This window comes from Filicampus tigris, chromosome 3 (genome assembly GCF_054856515.1).
Source record: "Filicampus tigris isolate MCC_2025a chromosome 3, RoL_Ftig_1.0, whole genome shotgun sequence".
Taxonomy (NCBI): Eukaryota; Metazoa; Chordata; class Actinopteri; order Syngnathiformes; family Syngnathidae; genus Filicampus; species Filicampus tigris.
In genome coordinates, this window is record NC_141219.1 from 9,977,138 (window position 1) to 9,988,765 (window position 11,628).

General features: G+C 41.1%; 1 protein-coding gene, 1 long non-coding RNA gene and 1 pseudogene across 3 annotated transcripts; 1 reads left to right on the plus strand and 2 right to left on the minus strand.

Moving 5' to 3' along the window:
- Positions 1-140: 140 nt before the first annotated feature.
- LOC147149829 (uncharacterized) lies at positions 141-2,375 on the plus strand. Its single transcript, XR_015086211.1, has 2 exons — positions 141-353; positions 450-2,375. It is a non-coding gene; the product is annotated as an uncharacterized LOC147149829 (long non-coding RNA).
- On the minus strand, positions 1,867-6,853 carry LOC147149830 (uncharacterized). Its single transcript, XM_086025991.1, has 3 exons — positions 6,442-6,853; positions 4,545-4,922; positions 1,867-3,982 (listed from the first exon to the last, which is right to left on the minus strand). Exons 1-3 carry the CDS (start codon positions 6,485-6,487, stop codon positions 2,904-2,906), a joined length of 1,503 nt encoding a protein of 500 aa, XP_085882117.1. The 5' UTR covers positions 6,488-6,853; the 3' UTR covers positions 1,867-2,903.
- Positions 6,854-8,176: 1,323 nt separating this feature from the next.
- LOC147149831 (uncharacterized) lies at positions 8,177-11,226 on the minus strand (annotated as a pseudogene). Its single transcript, XR_015086207.1, has 2 exons — positions 10,774-11,226; positions 8,177-9,433 (listed from the first exon to the last, which is right to left on the minus strand). The product of XR_015086207.1 is annotated as an uncharacterized LOC147149831 (transcript).
- Positions 11,227-11,628: the final 402 nt, after the last annotated feature.

Here is an 11,628-nt window from a genome sequence, read left to right on the forward strand (position 1 = left end):
ATACATGAATAAATAAATGAATGAATGAATGAATAGTTAGGGAGGTGCTGACAAAGCTCCTTTTGTGGCTGTCAAGACACGTGTCTAACATTTTTCAAGCATCAAAGTTGCCATATTCTGTTCTATAGATAAGTCTTAAATAGATCATTACAATGCAGTATAATATCATGTCTTTGTAGGAGCCTAGGGGCGGCACGGTGGTCGACTGGTTAGCACGTCCGCCTCACAGTTCAGAGGTTGTGGGTTTGATCGCGGCCCCGGCCTCCCTGTGTGGAGTTTGCATGTTCTCCCAGTGCCTGCGTGGGTTTTCTCCGGGTACTCCGGTTTCCTCCCACATTCCAAAAACATGCATGGTAAGTTGATTGGACTCTCTAAATTGCCCCTAAGTGTGATTGTGAGTGCGGATGTTTGTCTCTGTGTGCCCTGCGATTGGCTGGCAACCACTTCAGGGTGTCTCCCGCCGACTGCCCGAGGACAGCTGGGATAGGCTCCAGCATGCCCCGCGACCCTTGTGAGGATAAGCGGTATCGATAATGGATGGATGGTTTCACAGCAGTGACGGAGCGTAGGTATCAGCACAGAGGGGCCGGAGCATTCTCGATGGGCCCTTATGGAAGTCACTTTACCACTCAAACCAAACAAGCCTATATGCCCCAGAAAGCAGAGTACCGGGCCGCGGGCCGCTTTGGACTGGGCCGTTGTTTTAATGTAACACATTTAAGTCTGACATTTTAATTATTCTTTCAGATTACAGAACATTGTATGTTTTTCCTGTGAGTAGTGCTGGGTGTGAGTGCTGTTTCTCAACACTGAATCGTTTTTTTTTCTTTCTTCTTAAAGAAAACCATCTGGAGTGTGGTGCCCAACAAGATCTGCTTGATCGGCATTGCGAGTGTTACCAGCACCAGACCTAGGGGTAATCTGGACTGAGGTCAAACTGTCACGATTTGTTTTTTCCATGGTCAAATTATCCTAATTTGTTGAGTGTGCGCGTATTCTAATCCTTACGGTAAATGCTTTCCCGCATGTACAGTAAAATCTCTCCAAACCTCGCATGATGATAGTATTCCTCTTCAGGAACAAGAATCCACAGGAATGATTTTCGACTTATTGGAGGAATGTTTTTTTTATGGCAGTTAAAACGTGAGGGAAATGATTTCAGTAGTGTATGTATTGTATTTTGTCCAGATTTTTGCCTCTAATTTCTGAAAAGATTCTATAGTAATATAAGCCCAAACTTCACATAATGATAATATTCTTCTCCAAGAACAAGAAACCACTGGAATGATTTTCTACTTATTAAGGGAATGATTTTTATCGCAGTTCAAACGTGAGGGAAATTATGATTTCTGTACTGTATTTTGTGCACAGTTGTGACATGCGGGAAAGCATTTACCGTAAGATCACCAGGGGACGGAAGTCGGCGCACTTGGCCCGGCTTCCGCCCCCAAGGGAGGACGGAAGTGCCCAACCCCCCATGTGACGGAGCGGCCCGATTTCCGCCCCCAGGGGTGACAGAGGCGCCCAACCTCCCAGGGGGTGGACCGTCCAGACTTCCGCCCCATGGGGATGGCAGAACTGCCCATCTTTCCGGGGGCGGACCACCTGGTTTCCGCCCCCAGGGCTGACGGAAGTGGCCAATTCCGCCGGGGGCGGAGGTGGGCCGACTTCCGTCACCTCAGGGGGCGCCAGGGTGTGTATACTCTATTTTGTGCTGACTTTGCCTCCAATTTTTGAAAAATCTGTACAGTGAAATCAGTCCAAACCTTCACATGATGATAGTATGGGCCACCAGGAAGAAGAATCCACTGGAACTATTTTCTACCTATTGAGGGAATGGTTTTTATGGCAGTTCAAACATGAGTTATATGAACATTTCTGTACTTGTTTAATCTGAGAAATGACATGCCAGTCAATCAATTTCAACATTGCTGTTTTAACAAAATAATGTACAGTATAACTGAAAGAATAAAAACGAATACATCCTTCTGCAAAAATAAAAATAACAAAATGTGAAATAAAAACAGATACACTGTTGCTCAACTCTAACCACCAGAACTAATATACACAATTCTTGCTGAGGTAATTTCCCTATAGTGAACACAACCAAAGACAGTGATATTGTCGTCTCTTGTTTGGCCAGTTCAGTTGTAATCTACGATGAGAAAATGACTGCGCATGCACTCTACTGTAAACCACAGTGTCACGTAACCCATGCTGAACTGTGGTGTTGTACTGCCATCTATTGACTAAAGTGAGTACTTTTCATTTTACCTAATGAAAAAATAATATAAAACGAGTGGGTTTAACAATGGAAACAATATTACAAGACTGTCAAAACTCTTAATTATTAAATAAAGAAACACACTAATGCATTTCTCCCTGTTTGTTTTACTTGCGTTGATTGTATGTACCTGTGTCTGCAAATTAAAAATATACTACTAATGCCATTATTGGGGATCACGTGTGCAAAATGCTTAAGGCGCTATTGCTGGAGGGGGCGCCAATTTGCCAAGGCTTTTACGCACTGTGCGTCACCTGGATTTAATTAACTCTTGAGTCCCGCCTTAGTTGCTGTATATTTCTAAATTTATAATGGTGGTAGTTGCAGTTTAAAATTAAATCTAACTTTAAGTTGAAAATACATTTCATATTAAAGGGTGATAAGAACATGTAAATGAATTAACTATTTAATGTTAAACCAAAAGTTAAAACAACAGTGACGGCCTCCTTTGTTGTGGAGAAAAGTGAAACATGAGTAAATTTAAGGCTGTCATAGAAATTAAAAAATTGTGTAATAAACTTCTGTTACTATATCAAGTAGCTAATGTAGCTGGGCTCTGGCTCCTGCTGCTCCACCCTGGAGCTCCTGCTGCTCCACCCTGGAGCTTCAGTCAGTCCAGTCAGCTGAAAGCTTTCTCTGCAGTGTGTGTTCTTGTGTGCCTTACTAAGCTTCCCTTTAGAGAGAAGTGTTTACCACAAACTGAACAGGCAAAAGGCTTCTCATCAGTGTGTGTTTTCATGTGAGTTGTTAAACTGCACTTTTGATCGACTCTAAGACCGCACACTAAGCAGGAGCAAGGTTTCTCTCTAGTTTGTGTTCTTGTGTGTTTTCCTAAATGTGCCTTCCGAGTGAATCTTTGACCACAAACTGAGCAAGAAAAAGGTTTTTCTCCAGTGTGTGTTCTTGTGTGCCTTTTTAAATCTATTTTCACCGTGAATGATTTACCACAAACTGAACAGGCAAAAGGTTTCTCCCCAGTGTGTGTTCTTGTGTGCTTCACTAAACCTGACTTCAGAGAGAATCTTTTGCCACAAACTGAACAAGCAAAAGGTTTTTCTCCAGTGTGTGTTCTCATGTGAATTGATAAAGTACACTTTTGATTTACTTTAAGACCACACACTGAGCAGGAAAATGGTTTTTCTCCAGTGTGTGTTCTTTTGTGTTTTCTTAAATGACCGTTCTGAGTGAATCTTTTACCACAAAATGAACAGGCAAAAGGTTTCTCGCCTGTGTGTGTTCTTATGTGTCTTTTCAATGATGACTTGTTAAAAAACGTTTTGTCACATTCAGAACATTCCCAGCGTTTGTCGTCAGGGTGACGTGTCATATCACCTTTGGCGTGTTCATCATCATCTGTGTCAGAAGAGTGTGACGTTATGTCGTCACTATCTGATAGTGGAGCTAAGAGGCTCTCTGCTCGTGATCCTCCACAGTGGTCTCCATCACTTTCTGGTCTCATGTGTTGACTTGAGCTGCTGCTTGAAAGCTCCACCCCTCTGTTATCCACACTTTGACTTTGATGAAGCTGTGATTTCTGCTCTTGGTCCTGCTCGTCTTCACTTTTCAACAGGACAATGGTCAATGGCAACTTGTTGATGTCCTCCTCCGCTTCTTCCACTTCAATGCACAGGGGTTCTTCGTCCTCCTCTTCCTCTTTAAAGTGAGCAGACTCTGGGTCCTGTTGGACTTTTTCTTTTTCTGTAAAATGAGCAAGAAAATTGTTTGTCATCAATGTGTTTTCTTATGTGCTCAACCAATCCTAAATGTCCACTTTAACTTAAGTTCTAGAGTGAACAGGCAAAAGGCTTCTCTCCCATGTGTGTACTTGTGTGTTTCTTCAAATGTGACTTTTGAGTGCATCCTTCACCACAAACTGAACAGGCAAAAGGTCTCTCTTCAGTGTGGGTTCTTGTGTTAGTTAGTCAATTATAAAGGTTTTTAAAACATAAGAAGCAGACTGAGCAAGTGAAAAGTTTATCTCCAGTGTGTATTCCTATGTGTCTTATCAAATTTCCCTTTACAGCGAAACTTTTACCAAAAATTGAGCAGGGAAAAAGGTTCTCTCTAGTGTGTGTTCTCCTGTGTCTTTTCAACAATGACTTGTTGAAAAAGGTTTTGTGACAAAGAGTACATTTCCAGTGTGTGTCATCCGTGTAGCATGTCATATCTACTTTGGAGTGTTCATCATCATCATCATCATCATCATCATCATCATCATCAACATCAGTGTCAGGAAAGTGTGACATTATGTCGTCACTACCTGAAAGTGGAGCTAAGAGGCTATCTGCTTGTGATCCTCCACAGTTTCCATCACCTTCATCTGTCATGGTTTGACTTGAGCTGCTGCTTGTAGGCTCTTCCACTCCCTCCTCACTTCGGTCATGGGTGAGGTGGAGCCTATCACAGCTTACTTTGGGCGAGAGGCAGGGTGTCTCTGGATCTTCTTCCTCTTCAGTGTGAAAGGGTTCTAAATCCTCTTCATCTTTAATGTGAGATGGCTCTAAATCCTCCACCCCTGTAGTGTGAGAGGGATCCAAATCACCTTCCCCTTTAATGTGTGATGGCTCTGGCTTTTCCTCTTTAATGTGGAGGATCTCTGGCTCCTGCTGCTCAGGATGAATATATCCTTCTTGACAGTCTGCAGGACACAAGAAGACAAAAACACACCTTTTGGTAACCTCAAGTCTTTGCCGTTGTGTATTTGTTGTGCACTATTGTTTCAACATGTTTTTAGCAATGGTTGTCAGGAATATGTATAATCAAGAGGTTATGTTCCTGTCAAAGTCACTTTAATAGTTCAGTCATTAGAATGAGAAAAATCAGCAATTCACAGGATGCCCCAAAATATTGGTGTGTAATTCATTATAGTACAAGCAAATAAAAACTGCTTTGTGGAATAATATTTAATCCACCCGTTCTGAGCCATCTGCGAGGGTGGCCATTTTGTCACTTCTGTCAACTGAAAATGACATCACAGTGTCTCAGGGCTCAGGTAACGACCAATCACAGCTCACCTGTTTTCTGAAGCTGATCCATGATTGGTCGTTATCTGAACCTCCAGCAGACAAGAGAGTCAGTGTGGAGGCGAAATATTCTCCTGATGTCCCCTGGCTTGTTCTAGTCGGCATCATCATCATCTTCTTCATCACATCATGATGGTCTTATGTAGCAGCTAAATGCTATCTTGGTTTTAGTTGTAAACAGTACAATCCACTCGTGATACTCCCAGCCGGTAAATTGATGCGCATAAGAAATTAGCCAGCTATCCATCCATCCATTATCTATACCGCTCATCCTCACAAGGGTCGTGGGCAAGCTGGAACCTATGCCAGCAGTCATTGGGCAGTAGACGGGGGACACCCTGAACTGGTTGCTAGTCAACACAGAGACAAACAAACAACCGCACTCACAATCACACCTAGGGGCAATTGATAGGGGCGATTTAGAATGATCAATCAACCTATCATGCATGGTTTTGGAATGTGGGAGGAAACCGGAGTATCAGGAGAAAACCCACGCAGGCACGGGGAGAAGAGAACATTCAAACTCCACACAGGCAGACCGGGGCCAGATTCAAACCCACAACCTCTGAACTGTGAGGAGGACATGCTAACCAGTCGACCACCGTGCCGCCCATTAGCCAGCTAATGATCTTTAAATAATGTTTATGGGTGTTTATTTATTTTTTTAAATGTATCTATTTATTTTTGGGCGGCAGGGGGGGAAGACGGACGGAATGCAAGGACGGAAGCACTTTAAAAGGACGAGGGCGGACGTAGACGGAGGATGATCACTTTTATGAATAAGGTCGGAGGGACGAGGACGGAAGGGTACCCAGGTCGTGGACGGAGGATAACCTTTCATCTAACGTCTACAGTATTAGCATAGTGCCTTGTAATCTCGCTTCCTCTCCCTCTCCCTCTCCCTCTCCCTCTCTCTCTCTCTCTCTTACTTTTAAATCAGCCTCTAAAAAGGTGAGGCGCCATACAACCTAGTGCCGCCACTGTATAATATAAATAAAATGATAAATGTAATGTATGTCTCCTTACGTCCGCACCGTCTGGAAGAAAGTCAGCAGTATTCATTTACCAAACTGCAAACTAGGATGAATAATACAGGAATAAAAACAGGAATGTTGGAGTAGGAAGTGCACAAACCTGTTCTATGTAAGACGTCCAGTAGTTGACGTTGTCTTTCGTTCATCTCTTTCGTTCCACAAAGGTCCTCGTACTGTGCTGTCTTTCTTGCACAAATTTTTACACGATAAAATCAGCTTTACACCCACGATTGATCTCTGCTTAACGGTGTTTTAGTCTTTGTTATTAGCATCTCGCGAGCAAAAACTAAGCTAGCATGAGCAGCTTCAATGTGCACCGATACGAGTTTAGCTTTTTTTTTTACGCTAATAAAGTGGAGATTGGACATACTATGTCGAGGCTTCGGTGCATTCAGTATTAATTCATTGGGAATTGTTTCTAAAAGCGCGCTTGGTTAGATGAACTGTAAGCTTAAATAGAGCAGCAACGGAAAGTGTACGGCAACTTCACTTGGACAAACAACACCATTGCGCAGTCCTGCAGCGTAGTCCCGGAAGTGTACAGTACTAAAATAATAAGCATGCACCAGTTTCCATCAATGTGCTGTCTGTTATTCTCTATTGTGGAATCGGAATCTCATTACTGAAAGATTTCTTATTTTAAAACAAATCGTTACTCAAACGAGTCAGACACATGAAAAATAATCAACATTTACACGAGATTACAAAAAAAAAAAGGTTAGTCCAGAGATCATGCCAAAAATAGACATTCTTGTGAATTTTGGCAATGATCACGTGTTGTTTTTATAAGCATTCCAATAGCTAACACCAACGAATGCTTCGGATAAAAACATCAAATCAAGTGCAGCTTCTGTGTTTTGCGTGCACCACCACTATTATGTTACATTTATGTATGTATCGATTCCCAAAACATTTGCAAGTTTGTGTTGTTGCTTCCTCATAATGTTTTCTGTTCTTGAACCATATCTTCTTGACCAATGAAGATACCAATGAAGATGTCTTCTTTGAGTGTGCTTAGTAGAGTCAGGTCATTCAAAGACACATTAAAAGACCAACATTAAAAGTCACTGGCGCCCCTGATGAATGTATGCAAACTCCAAGGCAAGTACCATGTAATGTTGAGACAAAAGTGCCTCAATGCAGTAATGTGCTGTTAATTTCTGTGGCTAAGTCACTGAGGTCAAAGAACTGTTTGATTACACTCTAAAATAAACACCTCAAGAAAACAACAGTCAGTTTCAAGACTTTTATTTAGGACCACATAGAAACTTGTACAGCATTCCACAAAAAAATCTTCTTTTTTTTTTTTTTACAATTTATTTGAAGCTTCATGTACAGCCGCAGTTTTTATCAAAACTCTTTTCTTAACCTAACACTTACGAGATATTTTTTTCACACGTACTGGCCTGTCTGTCCTGTTAGATTGTGACTTAGATTTTGTTGCATCCTTAAACTCCAGGATGGAGATCCTCCAAGGGAAACATACGTCATACATATATAAACTACAGAATAATAATATTGGACAATTATTAGTAAGGTAAGAAAAAAACCCCTAATTAATCAAATCAAAATACAAAGAAATAAAACAACAATAGTAACAACAATGTACAACTGACAACAAAATCAATTTGACACAATCTAGTGGAACTGACTGAAATGCATCGTCTCTTCTGAGCTCATCTTTTACCATACACGTGGAGAATCCCGATCTGTCTTGGCAACAAACGTTTTGTCCCATTGAGAACATTCCCTGTCTTGTCAGTGTGACATATCACCTTCAGAGTGTTCATCATCATCTTCACTTTTCACAATGACACCAGTCCATGGCAACTTGGTGATATCACCACCTCTTCTTTAATTTTGCTTTCTGACTTCTCCGCTTTTTTAATGTAGGGAGAGTTACTCCCCAGTGTGGGTTCTTATGTGTATTCCCAATTGTACCTTCTGAATGAACCTTTTACCACAAATTAAGCAGGAAAAGGGTTTCTCTCCAGTGTGTGTTCTTGTATGCCTAATCAAACGTCCCTTTACAGAGAATTTTTTACCACAAACTGAGCAAGGAAATGGTTTCTCTCCAGTGTGTGTTCTTGTGTGTCTCGTCAGACATCCCTTCTCAGCGAATCTTTTACCACATACTGAGCAGGCAAAGGCTTTTTCCCCAGTGTGAGTTCTTGTGTGTGTTCTTAAATTTCCGTTTCTGGAGAATCTTTTACCACAAACTGAACAAACAAAAGGTTTCTCCTCAGTGTGAGTTCTTGTGTGTGTTCTTAAATGTGTCTTTAGTAAGAATCTTTTACCACATACTGAACAGGCAAAAGGTTTTTCACCTGTGTGTATTCTTTTGTGCCTTATTAAACTTCCATTTATATAAAAGCTTTTTCCACAAACTGAGCAAGTAAAAGGTTTCTCCCCAGTGTGTGTTCTTGTGTGTGTTTTTAACTGTCCCAGTCTGGGAAAACTTTTCCCACAAGCTGAACAGGCGTACGGTTTCTCTCCAGTGTGCGTTCTTGTGTGTGTTCTTAAATATCCCTTCACAGAGAAGCTTTTACCACATATTGAGCAGGCAAACGGTTTTTCACCAGTGTGTGTTCTCATGTGTACTTTCAAATTATATTTGGCATCAAAGGCTTTCCCACATTGAGAACATTTCCAGGGTTTCTTTTGCGTGTGACATGTCTTATCACCTTTTGAGTGTTCATCATCATCATCATCATCATCATCATCATCATCATCATCAGTGTCAGGAGAGTGTGATGTAATGTCATCATTATCCGATAGTGGAGCTAAAAGGCTGCCTGCTTGTGATCCTCCACAGCGGTCTCCATCACCTTCTGTTGTCATATGTTGACTTGAGCTGCAGCTAGGAGCCTCCGCCCCTCTTTTCTCCTTTCTTTGGCTGTGATGAAGCTTTGACTTCTGACCTTGCTCTTCATCATCTTCACTCTTCACAATGACAAGAGTCAATGGCAACTTGATGATATTAGCCTCCTGATTTTCATCTTTAATGGGGTGGGTTTCTGTTTCCTTGTCTTCTTCAGTGTGAAAGGTCTCTGGCTTCTGCTGCTCAGGATAAAGACATCCTTCATTGATGTCTGCATGAGACAAGAAGATAAACACACATGCTTGGCAAAGTCAATTTTGGCACTGACAAGTCTCATATTGTGACTTTGATGTTGCGGATTGCAGTTTATATACTGTATAAACATAAGGCTCCAGAAGCACATTTATGATCTTGTCAAAGGCTCTTGAGCAGTTCAGTTACCGGAAGCACAAAATCATAATTTTTAGGAATGGCAAATAATTTGAGTGTCCAACTACGTCGTTCTCCTTGCCCCGAGTCTGTTTTAAAATAACGATTTTAATAAAATTGGAGGCATAAGATTGGACCAGAGAGGGATGATTTTTCAAAAGATAATTTTAATAATACACGAACTGTTAAGTCATACAGTTTTGACATTTGACAAAAAGTAGGGCTGTTCTGATCCAGCCCTACAATTGGCTGGCAACCAATTCAGGGTGTCCCCTGCCTACTCCCCAAAGACAGCTAGGATAGGCTCCAGCATGCCCTGTGACCCTTGTGAGTCTAAGCGGTATCGATAATGGATAGATGTTCCGATCCAATCACATGATCTGAAATCGGGGCGATCAAACGATATTCAGCTGATCAGTATCTAATGAAAAAGATTTGATTTTAAAATTTTCTTAGTCAGGAATATAATATTTTAGTTATTTGCTTGATTTGGCTGCTGATTTACAGCAGCATAAAAAAGTATAACCCTGGAATACCTTAATCAAAAAAAAAAGATAATTAAGAATTTAAATGTGGTCTGTGTTTTCTTCTTAATTGCACTGCATTGCAGAGGTATTGGATCAGGGGTTGATGAAGGTTTGCTCGAGGTCAAAACGTGTTGTGGTGAACCAGAACAACAAACAATTAATCAGAATCCTTTACATTCGCCTTGAGCGCTTTGGGGGTTGGAACTGGAACAATCCGAGTGGAAAAAAATCCGACCTCCCACCTTCCTTGAATGCGGCATTAACATGTTGGCAAGAATTACGTTTTACTTTTATTCTGTTTGGAGTGGTTCGGTCACTGCTCTGCAATGCCATTGGGCATTTAAGTATCTGTTGTCAACTTCTATTTTACTATTGCAATTAAACCAGAGTTCGACACTCTAGTTATTAAGTTTTTTGGGAAAACATGAAGAGGAGCGTTACTACCAATAACATTATTGATGTCGCTAATCTTTGTTAAATGCGGGGTTGTGGAGTCACTTAAGACTCATGGTGATTAAAGGCAAAATCAAACAAATTTGACTTGAAAGTGCCCAGACGTTCTACTTAACTACAGGGAGTTCTTTTAAGAATTAAACAAAGGGATAATTATACGAAAAGAAAGCAGTGACTAACAAGTAATGAGGCGTGTACAAACCTGCTCTGTGTAACACAATTCGAGGCTGCTTGAAACCAGCGCCCAGTTGTTGTCGCTCCTTCTTCTCTTTAGTTCGACAAAATTCATACTCGAATTCTTTTTTCGAACTTTTTGCACACATTGTCACACGGTAATCGCAACACTTTGATCTCTGCTTAGCGGTACGTCGAAAACAAATGCGGCTTTGTTAGCAGCTAGCAAGCTACGCTATCTCGAACAGCTTCGACGTGCACGGAGACGGATTTAGCCTGGCACAAATATTTAAGTAATGATGTAATCTATTTCAACAAATTCGTAGCATGTCAAGGCTTCGGTACGTTCGGTACTAATTCAAAAAGAATTGTTCAATAGCACGTCTGGTTTGGCTATGCTAAGAAAAAGTAGAGTTGCAACTACACTATACGGCAACTCAAAGTGGCCAAATTACGTGCCATCCCTCATTGCCACATGAGCGGGTTGTGGCTACCCCGACGTTCACGGGTCCCTAGATGAGCGGAAGTATCTCTAGGAAGCTTTTACTTTTCAATGAAAAGGTCCACGTCAAAAATTCCAGTTTGGTCGTCTCTTTAATAGTAAAATATAATATTTGAAGATGCACGTTTTCAGAATAACGCAATTTACCCGTGACGCTATACTGTTATTTTTCATTCACCTCCTAACATGACAAGCTAACGTTTGCTAATATTATTTATAGTCTACTTTAGCAGATAATCTCGAATAATTTAATTTAAAAGTAAAACTGTCATGTACATGAAGAGTAAAAAAGTATTTAACTGGAGTAGGAAAAAATAAACAGGCAAAATGCAGCAATCAAGCTTCATTCCGTGTTGACATGTTTGACTACATAAGATGGTT

Bases quoted from the DNA above. Each gene is read 5' to 3' on its own strand.
- LOC147149830 (XM_086025991.1), bottom strand. From the start codon at position 6,487: ATGAACGAAAGACAACGTCAACTACTGGACGTCTTACATAGAACAG. The intron at 4,923-6,441 runs GTTTGTGCACTT...TGTGTCCTGCAG, and splicing joins GGACGTCTTACATAGAACAG to ACTGTCAAGAAGGATATATT. The intron at 3,983-4,544 runs GTAGTGACGACA...CTCATTTTACAG, and splicing joins CCTCTTAGCTCCACTTTCAG to AAAAAGAAAAAGTCCAACAG.